This window comes from Cucurbita pepo, chromosome 14 (assembly GCF_057944985.1).
Source record: "Cucurbita pepo subsp. pepo isolate OVF chromosome 14, ASM5794498v1, whole genome shotgun sequence".
NCBI classification, from domain to species: Eukaryota; Viridiplantae; Streptophyta; class Magnoliopsida; order Cucurbitales; family Cucurbitaceae; genus Cucurbita; species Cucurbita pepo.
Genome location: NC_141811.1, coordinates 10,024,535 through 10,052,102, shown reverse-complemented (window position 1 = coordinate 10,052,102; position 27,568 = coordinate 10,024,535). Strand labels below are relative to the sequence as shown.

Sequence of the window (27,568 nt, the reverse complement as noted above, 5' to 3'; positions counted from 1 at the left end):
ATAACAAGAACTAACATAATCAAACGCTTCATCCATACAATAATGGAAGAAAGTTTGATGGGATGGATGTCTATCTAATCCTTCCTCGACCCAACACTCTTATAAGGAACAACAAAAAAACACAAAGTAATTAAAGGCAAGAGGAAGGAATTTGTTTGCCAAAAGCAGAGCCCTTCACATTGTGACAAATGGAAGTTGGTTCGCCATCACCTTTGAAGGAGAGGTTAATGTCTTGTAACACTATGTCTTGACATGGAAAAACTTGGCTGCATTCAAAATTTACTGCCACTTGGGATGTTGAACTCCCCCTTATGTCTTCATATCTCACATCTCCAATCTGCACTTTTGAGTTACTCTGTCAACCACAAACAACATTATTTTAGAATCATCCACCATTTATAGTTTTATTAAAAACCAACGATTATCAAATTTAAATATATATACCATTTTATGTTCGTCGCAATCAGTGCAATATTTTTTATCAATGATGATAGGATTTTTTACATCCTTCATTTCGAGATTGAGAAAAGTGATCTTGCTCACAGAACTAGAAAATGAAGTTGACCATGTTTTGATCCTCACACCGTTGTCTGTGCCAACAAATGTGGAGTCTCTTACTGTGACTTCAGAGACATCTTCTTCGTTTTGGTACTTTCCGAGGCTACCGATGCTAATTCCATGACCTGGACCACACTGGACGTCTGTTATGTTGATGAATTTACTTCCAGGGCCTAGAGAGATGCAATCGTCTCCGGTGCGAATCACTGAATGCATAATATTGATACCACTTGACTCGGAAATGTGAATTCCATCTGTATTGGGGCTATCTGCCGGAGCTATGATTGTAACGTGATCAAACGTGACATCATGACATCCATTCAAACCAAAATGGAATAATTTGCTATTGGACGATGTTATCTTTGAAATTCCCGCAGTGTTGACACCAGAAAATTTCATCGACTACATTGAATCAATCGTTAGATTATACATATGTATATTTTGGTGTACTTTTAAATGTAAAATGATAGCATCATTTAACTATCAACATAACAAATCAATTTCTTTTTTATCACTTAAACAGAAAAATGGACTTACAATTGGACGGTTAGAAGTATCGGATTGCCAAGCTGAAGAACCGCCACCGTTCAAGCTGCCAGAACCGCCAACGAAAAAGTTGTCGACATCGGAGATACTAAACCAGTATTCACCCGTGGCGAAATTCTTGCTGACAGGAGCCAACAATTCACCATTAATATGCAGACCAATGGATCCTTTGCATGGACCTTCAAGCACTAATGGTAATACCAGAAAGCTCCCCACTGGTACTAAAACTACACCATATCCGTTGTATCCACAAGCTTCCCTCCATGCCTCACTTAGTGCCTATACAAACCAAGTAACCTTTTATCAGGTAATTTCACTCAAATAATTTAAATTTTAAATTTACATTTAGATATTTATTACTAAACATAAAATATATATTTTTTAATTTCAAAGATTTGGTTTGGATATTTGTATACATGAAATAGAAATTAAAGCAAAACTAAGAAAAAAAAAATGTATCCCATTTTGAAAATGATATTTCTAAATTAATGCTTCTAAGGATTCTTAAGTTGTTTGAATTGAGTTGTGATGTTTTTATGATTTATAAGAAAGAAAATTTTTACCTTCGTGCTATCAGTTTTTCCATCCGGTATTGCACCAAATTAGATGATATTGAACTCTTTAGATTGAGAATAACATTTAGGAACCGAAAGTAAGATGATAAAGAACACTAAACATCCCATATCCGATGAATTCAAACTCATTTTTCTCTTTTCTCTCTAAGATGCCTTATTTTTGTTATCTACTTTTCTTCATTTTTATAACAAAATTTTAACACCCAAAAAGGAAGGGCAACTCAGATTTTATTCTTTTATTGTAACTAGTGTAATTGAATTTATGTCAATCAAGTTTTTAAGGAAAAACATCTTTCTTATATTCCTAACGGTTCTAGAGATTACTAAATTTGTCTGGGGAAGTTAAGAGATTTCCATTAAGAGATTTCCATTAATTTACAATGGAGCCATAACAACCGCTTCGAAAAAATATAGAACTTCCTTGCTAGTGTTAAACCTAAAATAGATCATAACTGTATATACTAAAATAGTCTAAGATTTACTAGTTGTTATGATTTGAAGGGTTTGTTACCAAATCTATGATTTTATGGTTTGTTACCAAATCATAGATTTGGAATGTAATCTTCATTATACGCATCTATAAATACATGAGGTCGTGACCCATATAGGTCATCGTGCCATTCAATCTAACATGGTATCAGAGCCAAGGTTTATTTTTTAAACTCCTCGCCATGTCTTCTTCCTCCTCTCCATCCACCATCTCCAACACCGTCTCAACTACCATGGCGACTTTTGGCCTTAAACAATATCCAATCCCTCTACACCATGTTGTCACAATTCGTCTAACCAAAAACAACTTCATCATATGGCGTGCCCAGCTCCTCCCCTACCTACGGAGTACGAAGCTTATGGGCTACCTCGATGGGACCAATGTTGCACCTGCCAAGCTGATCCCTTCCTCAACTGCTGCTGGTGCTGAGCTGGTCTCTAATCCGGCCTATAATTAGTGGTATGATCAGGATCAACAAGTCCTTAGCGGCCTTCTCTCCTCCATGTCTGAGGAGATTCTTCATGATGTGGTTGCCGCTACTACGTCCAAGGAGGCGTGGGATACCCTGCAGCGGATGTTTTCATCGTCAACTCGTGCTCGCACTACTCAGATTCGTGTTGAGCTCGCCACGTCCAAGAAACGAGATCAATCTGCTGCAAATTATTTTTGCAAGATCAAAGGGCTAGCCACCGAGCTGGCCGCCGCCGGCTCTGCCTTGCAGGATGATGATGTGATCGCGTATCTTCTCGCTGGTCTTGGCCCTGACTATGATCCCTTCGTCACCTCAATGACTACCAAGAGTGAAGCCCTCACCCTTGATGATGTGTTTGCACATCTAATGACGTATGAAGCTCGCCAACTACAACACCAGGCTGAACTTCAGTTAAATCTTGGATCTTCTGCCAATTATGCTAGTCGTGGTGGTCAGCAGAAGAATCGTGGGCGTAGGGATCGCGGTCGTGGTCGTTCTCAAGGTTATGCACCCTCTCGTCCTGCTGGTGATCGTCGTGGCCCTTCTGCTCGTCCTTCCTGCCAGATCTGCGGCAAAGTGGGGCATACTGCTATCCGCTGCTGGCATAGGATGGATGAGTCCTATCAAGATGAACCTTCTTCTGCTCCTCCTACGGCACTGGCGGCTACTTCCTCTTACAAGATTGACCCAAATTGGTACAGCGACACAGGCGCTACAGACCATATCACCAGTGACCTGGATCGTCTCGCTGTGCGTGAACGTTATCATGGAGGTGAACAAGTTCAAGTCGGCAATGGAGCAGGTTTGCGTGTTTTGCATACTGGTCATTCTCTAATTAATACTGCTACTCGTCCTCTTGCGTTGCGTAATATTTTGCATGTGCCTGAAATTTCCAAACATTTTCTTTCTATTCATAAATTTTCTCGTGATAATGACGTATTCTTTGAATTCCATCCTTGGCATTTTTCTATAAATGATCAACAGTCGAGGAAAAGTCTCCTAAATGGGAGGTGTGAATCTGGTCTTTATCCTATTAAGCCATCCGATGTCGATAATCTCAAGCACGCCTTGGTGAGCAGATCTACTACTCACGCCCAATGGCATGCACGTCTTGGACATCCTTCATCTCAAGTAATAAAATTCATTTTGCATCTAAATAATATTTCGTGTGCTAGTGAGTCATCTTTGTCAGTTTGTAATGCGTGTCAGTTAGCAAAGAGTCATCGATTACCATATACTAGTTCTTCCCATAGGTCTTCGTCACCTTTGGAACTTATTTTTTCGGATGTTTGGGGCCCTGCACCTCCATCTGTTGGGGTTTTAAATATTATATTAGTTTCATTGATGATTTCAGTAAATTTTCGTGGATCTATTTGATGCATGATCGTACAGAAGCTCCTCGTATATTTTTGCAATTCCAAGCTCATGTTGAGCGCCTCCTAGATACTAAAATCAAGTGGGTCCAATCTGATTGGGGTGGGGAATATCAGAAAATTCATAACACATTTTTTCGTTCCCTTGGAATTGGTCATCGTGTTTCGTGCCCTCACACACATCAACAAAATGGGTCTGCTGAACGCAAGCATCGTCATATTGTTGAAACTGGCCTAGCCCTTCTAGCTCATGCTCATGTACCTATTAAATTTTGGGACGACGCGTTTCTTACAGCCACATATCTCATCAATCGTCTTCCTACTCGTGTCATCGATAAAAAATGCCCCTTAGAGCTTCTTTTTCATACCCCACCAAATTACTCCTTATTAAAAATTTTTGGGTGTGCTTGTTGGCCTCATCTTCGTCCTTATAACAAACAAAAGTTCTCTTTTCGATCAAAGGAATGTGTCTTTCTAGGCTACAGTTCTTCACATAAAGGGTATAAGTGTCTTGACACCGATTCTGGTCGTGTCTATATATCTAGAGATGTCATATTTGATGAAAATGTTTTTCCATTCAAGAGAGCCTCACCTAATTCTTCCCCAATCATGCAGTCGACGCATAATGCCCCTGATTTGTGCACCTTGCATTTGGGTAATAGCAGTACTAATTTGGAGAATGATCACATGCATATGTCTGGGCCTACTAACTCTTTGGATGCAGAAAATTTGGTGTCTACATCAGCTTCGGAATTGCCGCAACAATCCTCCGCGTCGCTGCCATGCGAATCGGCGTTGGTTGTTCCGCCAATGATTGAGGCCTCGGCTCCTCCGCCAGCAGATGATATTGCGCAATGCCCGGTCGAATCCTCGGCCGTTGGTCACTGTAGCATCGGTTGCTCCCCTCGCAACGGCTGATAGGGCCATCCCCTCAAATGTGGATCCTGCACCTACTACTCATCTGTATGGTACTCGATTGAAGCACAATATCAAGAAACCCAAGGTGCGTACAGATGGAACAGTAACATATCTTGTAGCTCGGTCTTCTGCCTCTGAACCTACTTCACATATTACTGCTATTGAGCATCCCCTCTGGCGTCAGGCAATGAATGATGAATTTCAGGCACTTCAAAAAAATAAGACATGGCACTTAGTTCCTCCTCGTGCTGGTCTTAACGTTATTGATTGCAAATGGGTTTTCAAACTCAAACAAAAGCCAGATGGCTCTATTGATCGCTACAAAGCACGCCTGGTTGCTAAAGGTTTTAAACAGCAGTATGGCGTTGATTATGATGATACCTTTAGTCCAGTTGTTAAGCCCACTACCATTCGGCTCTTATTATCTCTTGCTATTTCTCGTGGTTGGGCTATTCGGCAGATTGATATTCAAAATGCTTTTCTTCATGGCCTTCTTAATGAAGATGTTTATATGAAGCAGCCCCCTGGATTTGTGGATTCTCAACACCCTGGTTATCTCTGCAAGCTGGATAAGTCGCTTTATGGCCTTAAACAAGCTCCGCGTGCCTGGTTTTCTCGCCTTAGCTCCAAACTATTACAGCTGGATTTTACACCTTCAAAGGCTGATGTCTCTCTTTTTATTTTTAACAAAACGGGCATTCAGATGTATATCCTCATCTACGTTGATGATATTATTATCATCAGCTCATCTTCTACGGCTACTGAGAAACTTCTTACACAGCTTCAGGATGATTTTGCCGTCAAGGATCTTGGTATTTTGAGTTATTTTCTTGGGATTGAGGTCCGCCATACTTCTAGTGGACTTATTCTGACACAACATAAATACATTCGAGATTTATTAGCCAGAACCAATATGCTCACCTCCAAAGGTGTGCCCACACCTATGCTTCCCAGTGAGAAGTTGTTATTGAATGGTGGTGAAAAGCTCTCACCTGAGGATACTACTCGCTATCGAAGTGTCGTTGGTGCTCTCCAATATTTGTCTCTGACACGTCCTGATATATCCTTCTGTGTCAACAGAGTGTGTCAGTTCATGTCCTCTCCGACTTCTATACATTGGGCGGCAGTCAAACGAATTCTCCGTTATCTACATGACACGATTGATATGGGTTTGTGTCTTACAAAGTCCAGCACTGATTTGTTGAGTGCCTTTTCAGATCTGATTGGGCTGGGAATCCTGATGATCGTCGAAGCACTGGAGGCTATGTGATCTTCTTTGGTGGCAATCTTATCTCTTGGAGTTCGAGGAAACAATCGACAGTTTCTCGCTCTAGTATGGAAGCCGAATATAAGGCGGTTGCTGATGCCACTGCCGAATTAATTTGGATCCAAGTCCTCTTGCGTGAGCTCGGGATCTCGCAAGCGCGAGCGCCTAGCCTATGGTGTGACAACATTGGTGCCACCTACCTATCCGCCAATCCAATCTTTCATCGACGGACGAAGCATGTTGAGGTTGATTATCACTTCGTTCGTGAACGAGTATCGACTCGTCAGCTTGATGTTCGACTCATATCTTCCAAGGATCAGCTCGCCGATATCATGACAAAGCCACTGCCAGCTCCTTCTTTTAGCTATTTTAGGCGCAATCTGAACTTAGTAGTACATCGTCCAGATTGAGGGGGGGTGTTAAACCTAAAATAGATCATAACTGTATATACTAAAATAGTCTAAGATTTACTAGTTGTTATGATTTGAAGGGTTTGTTACCAAATCTATGATTTTATGGTTTGTTACCAAATCATAGATTTGGAATGTAATCTTCATTATACGCATCTATAAATACATGAGGTCGTGACCTATATAGGTCATCGTGCCATTCAATCTAACAGCTAGCAGTTCTTAAACTAGTCCGCCCCTATTATTTGTATATGATTGCCTCCATGTCATAATCAAACGTCTACAAAAACAAATGTCCCACCCTAATTTTCGAAATTTTGTCTCAAGGATCGCGATATGACTAACTATGATAAATAAGATAAAATTTTGTACAAGCTTAAAAAATAACGTCAGAACATTTAATAGATTGAAACAAAAAAAAGTTACACATCAAAGTGTTTAAAAGTTTATTACAAAATTAAAACTAAGGAATAGTATACAAAATTAAAGGACAATAACCCATGACACAGAATTAACGCCCCACGATGACACGCATCTACGTCCACGTAGCTCTTCAATGCTTCCCCACGGTGACCATCAATCAGTAGTCCCCTAACAAAGAAAAGTAGTTTTTGGTTAGTATAAATATACTAAGTAAATAATCTATTTGTAGACTCTAATCTTATCTAATAAATTGCCACAATCTTTCATCTTGACTTTTGTAATACCCAAAAAATAATAATAATAATAATAAAAATAAAAATAAATAAACAAATAAAAATAATTATAAAAAAATAGATACGTCAAAATAATAATAATAGTAATAATAACATTCACAAATAAATAACTAAAAAAGATTACATAAAAATAAAAATAAAAATAAAATTTACCCACCTCTCTCCACTAACCTCTCATCCCAAAGGTATCCTCTTTCCTCAACCCCACAGTTAGTCCAAAAAAAATTAACAAAAAAAATGTCAGATTTGAGAAAAAGTAAAATGATGTTTGAACAGAAAGATATGATACAGATTTACCTCGAGAGATTTTGGTCTGTTATTAGGATAAAATCCTATCTCAGATTTCAGTTATGGTTATAAGAAATTAATTTAGCATCAAATCTTCTTTCGTATTTGACTGGATCCTGTAATAATCAGATCTCATATTCAATTAATTAGATATTTGGTTACAATTTGAAGTCATAGAAAATAAGGTTAGAATCAATAAAATTTTAGTTGGCAGATCTATAAATTGATAAGATAGTAGCCAAACAATCTATTAAAATCGGCCAATAATATTTGTTTACTAATGAAAATAAATATAGGGTTAGAGTAATATCATTTGAAGTTATAGGAAATAAGGTTAGAATCACTAAATTTTAGTTGGCAGATCTATAAATCGTAAGATAGTAGCCAAACAATCGATTAAAATCGGCCAATAATATTTGTTTACGTAATGAAAATAAATATAGGGTTAGAATAATATCTTGTTTACAGAATTGAAAATTTATTTACTGAATGAAAATAACTACAATCGGCCAATAATATTTGTTTACGTAATGAAAATAAATATAGGGTTAGAATAATATGTTGTTTACAGAATTGAAAATTTATTTACCGAATGAAAATAACTATGGAGGAGAGAAGATTGAGGAAAGATTGGTTGAACAGAATTTAAAAATAAAACAGTAAATATCAGACGGCAAGGAACTCTATTAAGTTTCATCTCACAAGTAAATATCAGAATTTAACCATGGCCCATGTAAATTAGAGAAATATTTTATAGAGCTCAAACTTGAAACTGATGTCATGGACTCACATAGGTTAACTTGGATTTCAAAGGACGAAATCGAACTTTCAATAAGAATATATTCGTGACAACGACTTAAGCTAGCCAGGTCAGTGACCTTACTATCGGCATGGTTATATTTGATGTTGACACGTGCCCTGTGGTTCTGCACGTGTCATATATATTGATATGTGTGAATTATCTGTGGATCGATATGCTTCCTATATGTTATGTTATGTTATAATATGTGGATTGTATGATAATAATTATGGTACGATGTGCTCAAGGATATGTTTGAGATAGGATACAGAAAGGATGCACAAAACGAAATGTAACGATAGGAGTAAGATACATTCATGAAACGTTAAGGTTAGGTTACATACCGGAGTGCTATAGATAAAAGAGATTGATGAAAGAATACGGTTAGGTTATGGGTAGAAAGGGATAGGTTTGTGATAGATTGATAGAACGATAGCGTTAGGATACGTTCTTGTGATGATATGACTAAGGTACGTTACGTAATGATATGTCTGTGATAGGTATAAGAATGTTAAGGCTATTGTAAGTTAGAGAACGATATGACTATGAAGTGTTTACGTTATGACTTGTTTATGATATGATACATTGTATGCTAGATTATTGTGCTTAAGTGCGTAGTCATGTGAACGTGAATGTATGCTATGTATGCTGTTTAGTCTGATGTGATGTGTAATGCATATAACGATACGTTGTTCTTGAATGGTTATGACATGATTGCATGGAATGTTTGAATGTAAACAACATGAATTGTATGACATGAAATACGGTAAACTGTCTAGAATCATAACCCTGATAGGAATATGTATGAAATGTAAATTGAAAATGAGAAGGACATGAAGCATGGAACGTGACAGAGGGTTATGTTCATTAATGATAAATGTAGAAGTAGTGGGGACCTCATGCATTATGTGTGTGTTCATGCATCTGGGGGGATACCCCCTATCCCATCACGAGGGTACGGACGCGTACATCCGATGGCAGGACAACGATCGTTATGCTTTGCATAGCGCTGCCGTGACGGTTACTAGTTTTAACGGGTCCTGGCATAAGGGGCTCCCAAAGTATACCCACCGGATAAGGAAAGTGGTCCAACGGTGTGCGAACTAGCTGGTGAGCCCATACTCGCACGTATGGGCTATGTGTAGAGTATATGGTATACGCCCACAATTACCTGTTACGACAGCATCATAGGGAAACGAAACGAAACGAAACGAAACGAAAGATAGGTCCCATCATTTAATTGCATGTGATTTTTGCATTTAACCCCAATAGTGGGGTCACTTACTGAGTATTTTTTAAATACTCAAGCATGTGCTACTACATTTTTCAGGTTAAGGCAAGGCATTCATGTACGGCTGATGACAGCATTGCAACTCGAGATCATGGCACATGCATAAGGTAGTGGTATTTATTTTCTTAGTCTTAGGCTAGAATAGGAAGTTTTTAACTTAAACTCTTATTCATTTTATTTAGTCTTTTGTTATGTCGCTTTAAAGATGTTTTCGAAAAATGTAAGTCCATGGCTGTGTTTTAAGACAAGGGTTATGTTTTATGGAATTTAAATGAAGTCTTCCACATTCAATGTTTATGGCACGTATACAGTAGCGACCTTAAATTAAGTAGAAAATTTTGGGTAGTTACAACTTTAGAAAGTTAGAGTCTAGGTTCTACAACTATATGAGCTTCTAGAAGGCCTAAAAGTTTCAAAGAGTGCTCTTGCTCGACACAGTCATCTCATAGAACATTATGATATTATCTCTCTGAACATTAAATTTAACCATTCGGGAAAAGCCATCTTTTTCTCAACAATGTCTTTGTCATTTGATCCAATAGCGTTCCGTTAGATAGGAACAGATTTGATAAATACTGATAACTCTCGGATGGAGTATTAGAACGGAAAAATCCATTAGATAATGAACTATTGGTTCTAAGCCATCTCTGGTGATGAATCAACAATCCGAAGTGCTTTTGCTTTTCTTGCATATTCTTGATAAACCAGCGTTTATAAGGACTTTTTGTGATGACGACATTTGTTTTGAAATCTTAACTCTACTACCATATGGTTGCTTTGACCATCGATCGAAGCATACCAAAGCGAATAATGGAAGTAGGAGGAGACTAAATTGAGGGCGAAGCGAGAGTTTGTTTGTACTAAATAACTTTAGGGACTAAATTTTTGAATTCCTATTGTTTTTTATAATAAAACATATATCTAAAAACCATTTAATACCTACTAACAATTCACTACTCATTCCCCTAAATTTGATCTACAAGTTAATAATTAATAACAATTCTCTTAAAATTGCATTAAAAGAATAACCATCAATTTGATTGACTCACAAAATAAGGCTCAACTAATTCAACCATATCTAAACTAATATACGACTATGGCTTCTACTCAAGTGACATTTCTATTATGATAGTATCTCTTGAAAAAATTAATTGTTAGTGTATATTATATGAGGTTATTTCGAATAGATTTATTTCCTATTCCAATATGTTTTAATAGATTAGGTATATATGTATTTTAATTTTATTTTATTACCATAAATAGATGCTTAGATCTATTAGGAATTTAAACCTTACCAATTCAAATCTTCAATATTTCCCAACAAAGAACTAACTTGTTTCCAATTATTTGAAGTATGGAATTATTAGATTATTAAAAATTATATGAAATCAAATAAAATGGAAATTCATAACTATGTAGCTTATGTTGGAAAATTTATTTGTGAGATCACCAAAATATGACTTATTGTAACGACCCTAGATTTCTACTTACCTAAAGTCGCTACGATGATAACGTAATCCTTTCTATGCAAAAATAATGTTTAAACTTCTTCATAAAATAGAAACTTTATCTTAAAATACTATCATGGACTTATGTGTCCAAAAACATCTATAAAACAACACAAGAAAAGACTAAATAAAATAAATAAACGTTTGTAGAAAACTCTTAGTTATAAACAAAGCATTTTGAACACAACTCTTTGTGGGACATACTTGCACATTTTATTAAGATCAATCGAGAAGAGATTACAAGTCACTTTATAGAATGCTACTCGACTCTGTGCTTTGTATTTCTTGGGATGATAAACTAAGTAGGGAGAAGGGTATTTAGAGGAGATGATAGGCGATCTATTTCTAAAATTTCTAACCTTTTTACTCAAGTATCTAAATCATTTTCTTAAATTTATTCCTAAAATTTCTAAATCATTTTCCAAAATTTATTTCTAAAATTTATGAATCATTTTCCTAACATAGAAGGATGGGCTTAACCCTATTGGGCTATTGGGCGAGTGATGATATTTTAACACTCCCCCTCAGCACAAGTTCTCATTCGTTGCACCATGTTGAGCTGACAGCGAAAACTCTCATGTTTGCTAGTATTCAGCCCTTTTGTAAACAAGTGTTCCACTTGGTCATCTGTCTTGATCTGCTGCATCTCGATTTCTTCCATTAGAACTTTCTCTCTAATGAAATGGTAGTGTACCTGCACATGATTTGTTCTAGCATGAAACACCAGATTTTCTACTAGGGGAATCACAAATTGGTTGTCTTAATGAAATGGTATTGGATAGTCAATTTTTTTTTTTTGTGATAATCTTTCAACAAAAGTTTCAGCCATGTACTTTTTTTAGCTGCTCCAGCCGCTGCTTTGTACTATGCTTCTCTAGTTGACAATGATATTGTTTGTTGTCTTTTACTACATCAAGAAGTTGTTCTCAAATCGAGCTTAAACACATACCCAATGCTTAATCTTCGGGTATCGTGATATCCAGCATAGTCAGCATCACGGTGTCTAGCTAGCTTGCAGTCTTCACTTCTTTTGTACAAAAAAATCATAATTGATTGTACCTTTGTCATATCTGAAGATCTGTCGAGCCACACCCAAATGAAGCTTCTTTGGATTTTGCCTGTACTTATTAATGTCTACAACTTTATCAAATCCATTTGGTTGGTTCATGTAAATCTTCCGGTCCAACTCTCCATGCAAGAAAGCATTATTCATATCCATCTACCATAATTTTCAATCTTTATTTACCGCAAGTACTGGAGGAACTTGCACGATAGTTATCTTTTCCACTGGACTAAACGTTTCATCATAATCTAGTTCATATCATTGAGAGAACCCTAGATCTACAGTTTGAGTTTTGTATCTCACGATTGATCCATCCGGGGTACACTTTATTTTGTAAATCTACCTGCAAAAGATAGATTTAACATCTCTTGATTTTGGCACTAGTTCCCAAGTTTGATTTTGCTCCAGGGCAATAATTTCTTCCTCCATCGCTTTCTGCCAAACCGAGTTTTGTGATACATTCTCATATATCTCTGGCTTATTAACTCCGTCTTCTACAATAGTTGCGTTGGCATACTCTGGATTTGGCTTTTGGATTATTTCTAACTATCTTAGTTGTTGAGGTGCCCTATGTTTTTCACTAGGTTTGCTTGGTTGAGTCACTTCTTGCTCACTAACACTAGTGTCACTTGGATCTTCAGGCACATCAGCACTTAAGCAAATGTGTAAAGTTTGCTCCCTCATCTTCTATGGAAGAATCTCTTCCATTTGCTCCCCCATCTTATGTGGAAGAATCTCTTCAGTTTGTTCCCCGTCTTATGTAGAAGAATTTCTTCCGTTTGCTCCCCCATCTTTTGTGGAAGAATTTTTTTTAATGTTGTTTAAGTCTTGTAATACTTCACTCTTTGAGGGTCACCCCACTTCCATTGCATCACTCTGATCGTCAGCCATGTGGTTTGAGTATCCACAATCAATGATCCAGTCATCCTCGTAATCGATATATTCTCCCATCATCGCCATGAACGCTAGCTCGCCTTCTTCTATGAGACATAGTACCTCTGCATCCCATTCATCCTCCATCTCCATGTTGGAGGGTGCCACATTGCTTTCAACAGATTTTTTTTGGACCAACAATCCTTGGACAGATGACCCTTTTTCCCGCAATTGTAGCAGATGCCTTCAAATCTCTTTCCTTGAGAACTTTGGTTGTCGTACTTCTGAGTTCTCCCAGCAACTCTTTGACGACTTCTTCCTTTGTCACAATTTTTATATCCATGTTTGGTAAACGGCCTATTATTGCTCCGACTTTCACTTGTGTAGAGTGCTTCTTCTTCACCCTTCCATGTGATGCCTCCTATTTAGCCATGGCTTCTTGGCTAGCTAACACATTTTCAAACTCTACCCGTGAGGGTTGAGGGGGCCATCCTTGTACAGCAAAAATGAATCTTCTATATTCTGGTCGCAATCCATGGATTATAATCCTCTTCATTCGAGATGCTTTGTATTTCTTGGGTTGATAAATTAAGTAGAGTAGAGGATATTTATACTCGATGATAGACAATCTATTCCTAAAATTTCTAACCTTTATAGAGTATCTAAATCATTTTAGCACCACGTATTGGGCTAGTGATAATATTTTAACACCACACCCTCTCGACCACCAAGAAATTTTCCAACCTCACATGAGCAAGATCCACACATCTTTGAAAAAGAGAATCTTGTTTGTCATCTGGTAGGCCCATTAACATGATATTTTTTTCAAGGATGGTGAAGGAAGATCATAAGAGAACCATGATGAGAAATCAAGACGATCTGCCTTCGTTTCTCTTACTTGATCCAGAAAGGATCTATGGAGACTAGGGTTCGAGCATCCTTATTTTATATCACAGCTACCATCTTGTGTAGTAGTTCGTGTTGTCTCGACCACAGAGGGAGACAAATCGAAGCTAGTGGTGAATAGAGGGTGTATCAGCCGTCGTTGTCATAAAGGAGATGGAGAAAGAATGCAAGTGTACGAAGATAGAGAGAGAAAATGAGGAAGAAACTCAGCCAATAGATGAGGAAGAAGGAATCGACTAGTTAGTTTGTAATAGTCCAAAAGTAAATAAAGAAAGAAATAAAAATAATTATAAAAAAAATAGTTAAAATATTAATAATAATAATAATAAATAAATAAATAAAAAAAAAAAAAACAAACTTTCCCCGTTCACTCCACTAACCTCTCATCCCTTCCCACAATTATCTCTCCTCTCCTTACACCAGAAAGTAGCAGTTACTGCAAAAATAACACATAAAAAACAATAATTGTCAGCTTTACTTACAAAAAAAAAATGTCATTTACCAAGTTGAGATTCACGAGAGATTTACATTAAATGGGATCAATAAGGTATATATTAAATCTTCATTTTCTTTTATCCAATTTTTTTCTTTAGAAATCACAGCAATTATAGTTAGATCTTCATTAGTTATTACAATGGTTTAGCTTTGAGTTAGAAACTAAATGTCAATCATTGATACGAATGCTAGTAAATCAGGTAAGATTATAATATTAGATTAAATGTATATCACTAGCCAAATTAATTGAAAACACTGAGATAAGAAAAGATGGAAACAGAGATCCACTAGAAATTTGGAAACATAATGAAAAGGCAACCATAAAAAAAATTAAGGAATTGAAAACTACAGACTAAATATAGAGAGAAAGATAAATACACAGGGTAAATACAGAGAGTAGTAAAACCCAAAATAACTTGAAATAGTTGTATCTACCTTTAAAACCCAAAATAACTTCAAATAGTTGTATCTACCTTTTTTTTATACAACAGTAACCATGAAAAAACAAGATTTTTAATAAAAATATAATTACAGATATATAACATTTGAAGACTTTTAACAATGGACCAATGTAAATTAGAGAAATAATTTTGTAGAGTTCAAACTTGAAACTGATGTCATGGGCTCATGTAGGTTGACTCAAATTTCAAAGGACGGAATCAAACTTTCATTAAAGATATATTCGTGACAACGACTTAAGCTAGCCAGCTAAGTGGCCTTACTATCGGCATGGTTATATTTGATATTGACATGTGCCTGTGGTTTTGCACGTGTCATATATACTGATATGTGTGAATTATCTGTTAATCGGTATGCTTATATTATGTTTATGTTATATTATAATATGTGAATTGTATGATAATAATTATGGTATGATGTGTTCAAGGATAGGTTTGAGATAGGATACGAGAAGGATGCACAAACTGAAATGTAACGATAGGAGTAAGATACGTTAATGAAACGTTAAGGTTAGATTACATATCAGAGTGCTATGGATAGGGGAGATTGATGAAAGAATATGGTTAGGGTATGGGTAGAAAGGGATAAGTTTGTGATAGATTGATAGAACGATAGCGTTAGAATACGTTCCTGTGATGATATGACTAAGGTACGTTCATGTAACGATATGACTGTGATAGGTATAAGAACGTTAAGGCTATGATAAGTTAGGGAACGATGTGACCATGAAAGGTTTACGATACTCAATGTTTATGGTACAATATATTGTGATGTGATGTATCATGTTTAGATTGTTTTGTGTGACCATTGAGGTAATTGTTGTCTGAATTGCACATTATGAAATGATATGTTAAAAGCATGGAGCTTTATGTTGTGTTTTCTAAATTGTATGTATATGGCATGTTATGAATGACATGATATCACGACAAATGAAATGAAATGTAACCCAATTAGGATTATGTATGATACGTAGACTGAAAATGATAAAGGACCATGTTAAGCATGAAAGATGATAGCGGGGTTATATTCATTAATGATAAAAGTAGAAATATTGGGGACCTCATGCATTATGTGTGCTCATGCATTTGGGGGATACCCCTATTCCATCACGAGGGTACGGACGCGTACATCCAATGGCAGGACAACGATCGTTATGTTTGCATAGCGTTGTTGTAACGCCCGGTTAGGTTATATATAATAATAATAATAACAATAATAATAGTAAAATAAAAATAATAAAATAAGCCATAAAAAAAAATTAACTGGCCACCCCTCCTTTAATCTCTCCACCCTCCCTAAAATACCTCCTGTCATCAATAATTCTACAAACAAAACAGAAAAAGAAAGAAAAAGATTTTATGGGGAGAAGAAAGGTAGATAGATCTCTGGTAAGAAAGGCCATTTTCTGGGGAGAAGAAAGGCAGATAGATTTTCTGGGAGAAAAAGAAGAAGATAATGGAGGGATGATTAGGCAGATAATCGGATAGATGTCATTTTAAAAGGTTAGTAGTCAGATCTACATTTTCTTTTTCTGTATAGAAGGATATTAATATGTTGCAATTATTTAGATCTGAGTTAGAAATGATGATATTTTAACCCAAGAATCAATTAAAATTTGGCAGGGAAAAAAAATGAAAATCAGATTGGATTGAAAATAGTCCGTACCGGCAGAATTAAAAAAAAAATGATGATTCCTGATATTATTAGGAAAGAAAAGAAAAGAAAATTAGAATGATATTTTAGGAAAGAAAAGAAAAAATTCAAAATCCTTCATCAAATTAATTAGAATCAGATCTCCACCTATATTACCCAGTTATTTAGATTTTAATTAGTAGTTAGAAATCATATCAGATCTTTGAATGAGATCATAGATCTTCTCCTTTATACAATTACTTAGAATTAGATCTCCCCTCCATTTACTAAACTGTTAGAATTAAATAGGGAAGAAAACAATTAAACATTAAACAAGAGGTTTGGAAAAGAATTAAATCGAGAGAGGTTTGAAAAGAATTAAACAGAGACAGGAGGTAAAGAAAAAAAAAAGATATATATATATATATATATTTAATTAAGTACAGAAAGAAAAGAAAAGAGAGGTAAAGGAAATTATATATATTTAACTAATTAAATACAGAAAAGAAAAGAGGGAGAGTGGAGGAGGAAAATGGAAGATTTGGTGAACAGAAACAATTTTACAGATTAAATACATAAAGTAAAAAAAAAAGATAACGATATATATATATTCAATACTCATAATGTCTCTAACACCTGGAGATGTCATGGTTCATATAGGTTGGCTTGGATACAAAGAACCAAACCGAACTTGATAAATTAGTGATACCAGTCTAAGCTAATCAGGTAAGTGGTCTTACTATAGGATAGGCTAAAAATTGTATGAGTTACGATGTTGTATGAACTATGTCGTACGATGCGGTATATGAGTTATGATGATATATGAGTTATGATGATGTGTGAGTTATGATGCTTGATGATATGCGTAATATATATATTTTGATGATTGATGTACTTGATATGTTTGATGCATGTTGTGGCAATATGATGAGTATGATGATTGCGAGACGTTTACCTTAATATGATGATGTATTCCATATTGAGCATGTTATATGATGATGAGTGCCATATTGCATCATGTTGTTAGATCGACATAGGACACAACCCTAAGAGCGTGAAAATGATATTAATATAAATATCCACGAGTATGTGTTATCTAGAGTAACAAAGAGATGAGACTAGAGGGTTGTGTCAGAAGAGACATTATGATGGATTTAGAGGGACCTCATGCATATTGTATATTCATAAACATAGGGCTACTTCCCCTAGAGATGATGAGTGCGGACGCGCACCGTATGATGAGCGCGTATGCGCACAGGTGCGAAAACACACAGATGAGGGTGTTCATGAGGTGCATGACACTATGGGGTTCCGCTGACCTCCGGACGTCGCTACAGATTAGCTTGACCAGAGGGTCCAAGGGGTGTGCGAGCGCCCTGGGGATTCACACTCGCACGTGTGAGTCGTGTGTAGGGAAGTACTACACATCCAATTTGTCCGAGACTGGAGGCCACCCCTAAGATGATTAGAGATAGGTCCCTAAATCATGATTGCATGTGTTTGCATTTGCATGGCTCCCTATAGTGGGGCCACTTACTGAGTATTCTTTGAAATACTTAGGCCGTGTGCCACATCATTTTTCAGGTAAAGGCAAGGCGCACTTGTACGAAAGACGGCGGCATCGCGAGCAGAGACTGTGGCACGTGCATAGGGTAGATTCATATTTAAATTTCTAGTCTTAAGTTAGAATAGGTTGTTTTGCATTTGATTGTTTTAAATTATTTTGTATTTGTTTTTGTTTTCTCTAAATTTCAGTATTTCATATTTAAACACGTAAGACCATGGCTGTGTTTTCCAGAGAAGAAGTTGTTTTAACGTTTTTTTTGAAGTTTACGTTATCAACTATGTTCATGTAAGAGTTATATTTCCGCATTATAGATGAGCATGAGACGTTAGTAGCGACTCTGAGTATGTGGAAATTTAGGGTCGTTACAGTTGTCGTGACAGTGACTAGTTCTAACGGGTGTCCGGCCTAAGGAGACCCCAGAGTATTCTCGCCGGACAAGGAAAGTGGCTTAGCGGTGTGCGAACTGACTGGTGAGCCCATACTCGCATGTATGGGCTGTGTGTAGAGTATATGGTACACATCCAAATTACCCGTTAGAACAGCACCGTAGGAAGATAGATTGAAAGATAGGCCCCATCATCTCGTTTGCATGTGATTGTTGCATTTAACCCCAATAGTAGGTCACTTACTGAGTATTTCTTTAAATACTCAAGCTATGTGCTACTAAATTTTTCAGATTAAGGCAAGGCATTCCTGTACGGCTGACGACGACATTGCAACTCAAGATCATGGCACATGCATAGGATAGTGGTATTTATTTTCTAAGACTTAGGCTAGAATAGGATGTTTTTAACTTAAACTCTTATTTATTTTATTTAGTCGTTTGTTGTGTCGTTTTAAAGATGTTTTCGAAATACGTAAGTCCATGGCTGTGTTTTAAGATAAAGGTTATGTTTTATGAAATTTAAATGAAGTCTTCAGCATTCGATGTTTATGGTGCGTATACAGTAGCAACCTTAAATTAAGTAGAAAATTTCGGGTCGTTACATAGTTTAAGGTTGGATTAACCTGGATCTAGAATTCGTTAGAAAGTTAAGTGCACCTACCTGTGGCCCAAACTCATCGCAGCCCAATCCACAAAACGTCCCAATCTAGTCGTACACGGGACTTAGGACCTATGACCCAAAACAATCCAATGCCGACCAAGTTTGTCAACCTGCACGCACTACAAAGGCAAAGTAAGCTTACTAAGTTTGAGAACAGAGAAGATAGTTTAACCTAGAGCTAAGTAAAGTCGTCCCATAGATGACAACAAAGGAGAACAACATCCAAATACTCGGGGTTTGTGACAAGCAAAAGAACTACTTGAAACTTCAAAGCCTTGTAAGAAGCTCACATAACTCTAGGGCCTAAGTCAAAACTTCCTAGAACTTAGAAAAAAAGCTCATGGTAACTTATTAGGACTGGATGCAATGAAAGCCTACAAGTAGATTACTTACTTCGTATTTCTAAAATTAGGTCATAGTGTTTTATCTTATCCACTTTTCTTTCTTCTAACATTATTTCCATAATACAATCTACCATCTATTGAATTTAATGTTTTTCTTTTTAATCATAAAAATCTTCAAAATCTTAAAAAGTATTTGATTAAAATAAAAGAAAACTATTTTCTAAGTTTATAATAAAGAGTTCTCCCGATTTTGTGCATAATTCATGAATATGGATTCAACTTTTTATGGAATTTTTGTTGGCCTAGATTCATGAAACACCCGTGGAAATGGCCAAATCCACATTAAGGTTCAATGGTATATATAAAGTTCGGAAGCAATTTTGTTTAATAATAATGCTCTAAAAAAATTCCATATTTATTAATCTATCTTAAAATTTTGTATTTGGTAGATTAGAAAAAGGACATACCAAAAACCCATAGAACAAGGCTTAATTGGATAGGAATGAGTCGCAAACCGATGAACCCGCTTCAACATTTAACCCACAATCATGCACAATTGGGCGCTTGTTGTGTGTGAACACAACGGTGCAATCAAAGCGTGGAAGCACCCGCAGCAAAAACCTTATCCACTCTTTTTCAATAAGCCAATTCATTTGGGATCCTTAAGTTATGTGTTGTGTATTAAAATAAGAGTAGAGAGAAAAAGAATAAATAAAAAAGTGATAATCTTCTAAATTGAGATGTGTTTATAAATTTTGCACCGTTATCAAAATAACAAGAATTAGCATAATCAAACGCTTAATCCATACGATAATGAAAGAAAGTTTGATGGAATGGATGTATATCTAATCCTTCCTCGACCCGACACCCATATAAGGAAGAAAAAAAAAACTCAAAGTAATTAAAGGCAAGAGGAAGGAAGTTGTTTGCCAAATGCAGAGCCCTTCACATTGTGACAAATGGAAGTTGGTTGGCCATCACCTTTGTAGGAGAGGTTAATGTCTCGTAACACTATGCTTTCACATGAACAAACTTGGCTGCATTCAAAACTTACTGCCGCTTGGGATGTTGAACTCCCCCTTATGCCTTCATATCTCACGTCTTTAATCTGCACTTTTGAGTTACTCTGTCAACCACAAACCACATTTTACTTTAGAATCATTCAACATTTATAGTTTTACTAAAACCGAACAACTATCAAATTTGAATATGTATACCATTTTATGTTCGTCGCAATCAGTGCAATATTTTTGATCAATGATGATAGGATTTTTTACATCCTTCATTTCGAGATTGAGAAAAGCGATCTTGCTAACAGAACTAGAAAATGAAGTTGACCATGTTTTGATCCTCACACCGTTGTCTGTGCCAACAAATGTAGAGTCTCTTATTGTGACTTCAGAGACATCTTCTTCATTTGGGTACTTTCCGAGGCTACCGATGCTAATTCCATGACCTGGACCACACTGGACGTCTGTTATGTTGATGAATTTACTTCCAGGGCCTAGAGAGATGCAATCGTCTCCGGTGCCAATCACTGAATGCATAATAGTGATACCACTTGACTTGGAAATGTGAATTCCATCTGTATTGGGGCTATCTGCTGGAGCTATGATTGTAACGTGATCAAACGTGACATCACGACATTTATGCACACCAAAATGGAAGAATTTGCTATTGGACGATGTTATCTTTGAAATTCTCGCAGTGTTGACACCAGAAAGTTTCATCGACTACATTGAATCAAACGTTAGATTAGATTATACATATGTATATTTTGGTATACTTTTAAATGTAAAATGATAGCATCATTTAACTATAAACCTAACAAATCAATTTCTTTTTTATCACTTAAATATAAAAATGGACTTACAATTGGACGGTTAGAAGTGTCGGAATGCCAAGCTGAAGAACCGCCACCGTTCAAGCTGCCAGAACCGTTAACGAAAAAGTTGTCGACTTTGGAGATACTCAGCCAGTATTTACCGGTGGCGAAATTCTTGCTGACAGGAGCCAACAATTTACCATTAATAAGCAGACCAATGGATCCTTTGCATGGACCTTCTAGCACTAACGGTAAAACCAAAAAGCTCCCCGCTGGTACTAAAACTATACCATGTCCGTTATGTCCACAAGCTTCCTTCCATGCCCTACTTAATGCCTATACAAACCAAGTAACCTTTTATGATGTACTTTCAGCCAAATAACTTAAATTTTAAATTTACATTTAGATATTTATTAGGAAGAATAATCCAAACACATAAAATATATATATTTTTTTTTAATTTCAAAGATTCGGTTTAGATATTTGTAGACATGAAATAGATATTAAAGCAAAAACCCATTTTGAAAATTGTATTTCTAAAGTAATGCTTTTAATGATTCTATTTTTCAAAAACTTAAAAAAAAAATTAAAATGAAAAATAAAAATGTTACCTAAGAGTATGTAAATACAAAACAAAAGGTTGTTTGAGTTGAGTTTTGAACGTTTTTATGGTTTATTAAAAAGAAAAATTTTACCTTGGTGCTATCGGTTTTTCCATCCGCTGTTGCACCAAATTGGATGATATTGAACTTTTTAGATTGGGAATAACATTTAGGAATGGAAAGTAAGATGATAAAAAACACTAAACATGAATTCAAACTCATTTTTGTCTTTTCTATGTAAGATGTCTTATTTTTGTTATCTACTTTTGCTTCACTTTTATAACAAAATTTTAACATCCAAAAAAGGAAGGGCAACTCAGATTTTATTCTTTTATTGCAACTCTGAAATTCAAATTTATGTCAATCAAGCCTTTAAGGAAAAACATCTTTCTTATATTCCTAATTCTCCTCTCTTTCTTAAAACTCTTAACCGTTCTAGAGATTACTAAATTTGTCCGGCCAAGTTAAGAGATTTCCATTAATTTAACAACCACTTTGGAAAAATATAGAACTCCTTGCTAGTAGTTCTTAATCTATTATTTGTATATGATTGGCTCAATATCATACTCAAAAGTCTACAAAAATAATTGTCGCACCCTAGTTTTCGAGATTTTGACTCAAGGATCTCGATATGACTAACTATGATAATATGATAAATTTTTGTTAAAAAATATTATCAGAACATTTAAAAGAGGTTATTTCAAATAGATTTATTTTCTATTCCAATTATGTTTCAATAGATTATGTGTATATGCATTTTAATTTTATTTTATTACCATAAAGAGATGCTTAGATCTATTAGGCATTTAAACCTTACCCATTCAAATCTTCAATATTTTATTTAAACAACTAACTTGTTTCCAATTATTTGAAGTATGAAATTATTAGATTATTAAAAATTATATGAAATCAAATAAAATAGAAATTCATAACTATGTAGCTTATATTGGAAAATTTATTTGGTGAGATCACCAAAATATGACTTACTGTAACGACTCTAGATTTCTACTTATCTAGAGTCGCTACGATGATAACGTAATCCTTTCTATGCAAAAATAATGTTTAAATTTCTTCATAAAATAGAAACTTTATCTTAAAATACTATTATGAACTTACGTATCCAAAAACATCTCTAAAACAACACAAACTAAATAAAATTAACCTATCTTAAAATTTTGTATTTGGTAGGTTAGAAAGAGGCCAGATAAAAAACCATAGAACAAGGCTGAATGGAATAGGACCGAGTTGCAAACCAATGAACCAGCTTCAACATTCAACCCACAATCATGCACGATGGGGGGCTTGCCATGTTTGAACCCAACGGTGCATTCCAAGCGTGGAAGCAACCCGCAACAAAAACCTTATCCACTCTTTTCCAATAAGCCAATTCATTTGGGATTCTTAAGTTCTGCGTTGTGTAGAATAAGAATAGAGAGAAAAAGTATAAACTAAAAAGTGATAATCTATTGAATTGAGCTGTGTTTATAAATTTTGTAGGGTTATCAAAATAACAAGAACTAATATAATCAAATTCTTAATCCATAGGATAATAGAAGAAAGATCGATGGGATGGATGTATATCTAATCCTTCTTCGGCCAGCCACTCTTATAAGGAAGAAAAAAAAAACACAAAGTAATTAAAGGCAAGAGGAAGGAATTTGTTTGCCAAAAGCAGAGCCCTTCACATTGTGACAAATGGAAGTTGGCTCGCCATCACCTTTGAAGGAGAGGTTAATGTCTTGTAACACTATGCCTTCGCATGGAAGAACTTGGCTGCATTCAAAACATACTGCCACTTGGGATGTTAAACTCCCCGTTATGCCTTCATATCTCATGTCTCGAATCTGCACTTTTGAGTTACTCGGTCAACCACAAACTACATTTTACTTTAGAATCATTCACCATTTATAGTTTTATTAAAACGGAATGACTATCAAATTTAAATATATATACCATTTTATAGTCGTCGCAGTCAATGCAATATTTTTTATCAATGATGATAGGATTTTTTACATCCTTCATTTAGAGATCGAGAAAAGCAATCTTGCTAACAGAACTAGAAAATGAAGTTGACCATGTTTTGATCCTCACACCGTTGTCTATGACAATGAATGTAGAGTCTCTTATTGTGACTTCAGAGACATCTTCTTCATTTGGGTACTTTCCGAGGCTATCGATTCTAATTCCATGACCTGGACCACACTGGATGTCTATTATGTTGATGAATTTACTTCCTAGGCCTAGAGAGATGCAATCGTCTCCCGTGCGAATCACCGAATGCATAATATTGATACCACTTAACTTGAAAATGTGAATTTCGTCTGTACTGGGCTATCTGCTGGAGCTATGATTGTATCACGACATTTATGCACACCAAAATGGAAGAATTTGCTATTAGACGATGTTATCTTTGAAATTCTCGCAGTGTTGACACTAGAAAGTTTCATCGACTACATTGCATCAATTGTTGGATTATAAATATGTCTATCCACTACATTGCATCAATTGTTGGATTATAAATATGTCTATTTTGGTAAACTTTTAAATGTAAAATGATAGCATCATTTAACTATCAACCTAACAAATCAATTTATTTTTCATCACTTAAACATAAAAATGGACTTACAATTGGACGGTTAGAAGTGTAGGAATGCCAAGCTGAAGAATCGCCGCCGTTCAAGCTGCCAGAACCGTCAACGAAAAAATTGTCGACTTTGGAGATACTCAGCTAGTATTTATCGGTGGCGAAATTCTTGCTGACAAAAGCCAACAATTCACCATTAATAAGCAGACCAATGGATCCTTTGCATAGACCTTCAAGCACTAATGGTAAAATCAAAAGGCTCCTTGCTAATACTAAAACTATACCATGTCGGTTATGTCCACAAAGCTTCCCTCCATGCCCACTTAATGCCTATACAAACCAAGTAACCTTTTATCATCTCCTTTCAACCAAAAATAGCTCAAGTTTTAAATTTTCAATTTTATTAGTTGTGGGAAGTTAGTTTTAACCTTTTTAAATTATTTTTAATGTACTTCTGAATTTACAATAAAATAATACAAAAGGTAGTTTCAAATTAAATTTGCAAAATTTTGATGTTAAATTTACTTTTAGATATTTAGATAAAATAATATAAAGTTTCATTCAAAAAAAAAAAAATAAAATAAAAACATAATTTGCGTCCGGACGCGAAAATTTCAGCGACTGCCAGAATTGTTGCGACCCACGCGGAAACGAATAGAGAAGTAGAGGAAGAAGAAGGACAGAAATCGGTATCAGAAACAACGAACAGAGGAGAGAGAAAGGTCACCAAAAAATTACGCTGCGAGTCGGGTGAAGAAGAAAGGATCCAACAGATTCGGATTTGGACTCAACTCGTAACCCACTCACGGATCGTTCTCTGTGGCCTAGCAACCAGTCCAAACGATTTGGCCTAAAATTGGAACAGCCCTCGTTTGCATCACGCACTTGAGATCCGCGCCTGCAGCCCACGAAAACTTGAGGCCTCGACCAACCCTTCAGGCCAATCCACTACAATGGCCCACGCTTGCAGCGCCTCGACACGAGCACCTGTGACCGCGACCCTCGACCTGCACATGACATAGCCCACTCACGTCCTGCCGTGTGTCGACCTGCAGCAAAAACAACCATTCGACTTTGCGGCTTGGCAAGGCTTGGCTCAACTTCCGCGTCTCTTTCTGCTTATCTGGCTCATGTATCCCAATTTCAGCCAGATTTTTACCATTTCCATACTCCTAAACCTATTTTTGGCCCCGATTAAGGTAATTGAGGTAGTTTTAGTGTTGTATTTCACATATGTCAGTTAGATTTTTATTAAATTTGGAAATACTATCAAAAGGGACAAATAGTTTAATAGGAAACTAACCCTGACGACACTTGGAGCAGCTTTGAAGGAACGGGAGCTAACGTATAATAATTACGGAGAACGTTGACTAAGGCCAAGTAAGTACTTAATACATTTTCGGGACTCGGCTGTTACATTTTTTACTTTTTATTGTTGTCACATCTCCTCCAACGAGTTTTTGTGACGACGACATTTGTTTTGACACCCTAACTCTACTCCCATATGTTGGCTTTGACCATCCATCCAAGCACACCAAAGCGAATAATGGAAGTAGGAAGAGACTAACTTGAGGGGTTGGCAAGAGTTTTCTTTCTACTAAATAAGCTCATTTTCCTAAATTTTATCCATAACAATTATCTTAAAATTTCATAAAAAATAACGTCTTATTTTAAGTCAATTTTATTGACTCGGAAAATAAGTCTCAACCAATTCAACCATATTCAAACTAATATAGGGCTATGACTTCTACTCGATTCAACTAAAAAGAGTGACATTTCTATTCTATAGTAATCATAAATGATGGTATCCCTAAAAAAAACTAAATGCTAGTGTATATTAGATGAGGTTATTTCAAATAGATTTATTTCCTATTCAAATTATGTTTTAATAGATTAGGTATATATGTATTTTAATTTTATTTTATTACCATAAATAGATGCTTAGATATATGTACCTATTAGGCAATTAGATCTTACTCATTCATTGCAATTTATCTATGTTTTTTCCGATCTCGATATTTTACAATAAAGATAACTTGTTTCCGATTATTTGAAGTATGCGATTATCAGATTATTAACAATTATATGAAATCAAATAAAATGGAACATATGAATAAATAAGTGATCATTTTTCTTAAATTCATTACTATGCAGCTTATATTGGAAAATTTATTTAGTGAGATCACCAAAATATGACTAGATTTCTACTTACCTAGAGTCGCTATGATGATAACGTAATCCTTTCTATGCAAAAATAATGTTTAAACTTCTTCATAAAATAGAAACTTTATCTTAAAATACTGGCATGGACTTACGTGTTCAAAAACATCCTTAAAACGACACAACAAAAGACTAAATAAAATAAATAAACGTTTAAATTAAAAACATCTTATTCTAGCCTATATCTGTGAAAATAAATACGACTACCTATGCATGTGCAATGGTCCCGAGTAGCGATGTCATCGTCAGTCGTTAAGGGATGTCTTTCATTGACCTGAAATAGAAGTAGCACGTGGCTTAAGTATCTAAACAAATACTAAGTAACTGACCCCACTATTGGGGTTAAATGCAAACACATACAATTTCATGAATGGAACCTATCATAACAGTCTATTTTCATACAATTTCTCATCGTCAGTCGTGTGTTTGAGCATCCTAAATCAATGATCCAGTCATCCTCGTAATCGATATATTCCTCCATCATCACTATGAGCGCTAGCTCGTCCTCTTCTATGAGACATAGTACCTTTGCATCCCATTCATCCTCCATCTCCATGTTGGAGGATACATTGCTTTCGACAGATTTTTTTTCTTGGACCAACAATCCTCGAACATGTGATCATTTTTCCTGCAATTGTAGGAGATGCCTTCAAATCTCTTCCCTTGAGAATTTTGGTTGTTGTTCTTCTGAGTTCTCGCAGGTTGTGCAGCTCCTTGACGACTTCTTCCTTTGGTCACCAT

At 35.8% G+C, this 27,568-nt stretch overlaps 1 protein-coding gene and 1 non-coding gene across 2 annotated transcripts; one reads left to right on the top strand and one right to left on the bottom strand.

Annotated features, from left to right (window-relative positions):
* Positions 1-130: 130 nt before the first annotated feature.
* On the bottom strand, positions 131-27,568 carry LOC147789536 (exopolygalacturonase-like). Its single transcript, XM_087117605.1, has 7 exons — positions 27,354-27,568; positions 21,470-21,599; positions 20,814-21,329; positions 20,651-20,722; positions 1,096-1,383; positions 445-960; positions 131-355 (listed from the first exon to the last, which is right to left on the bottom strand). The coding sequence occupies exons 1-7, from the start codon at positions 27,566-27,568 to the stop codon at positions 131-133; spliced, it is 1,962 nt and encodes a 653-aa protein (XP_086973731.1).
* Positions 2,882-3,021, top strand: LOC147789537 (small nucleolar RNA Z247). The gene has a single exon (XR_015411847.1). It is a non-coding gene; the product is annotated as a small nucleolar RNA Z247 (small nucleolar RNA).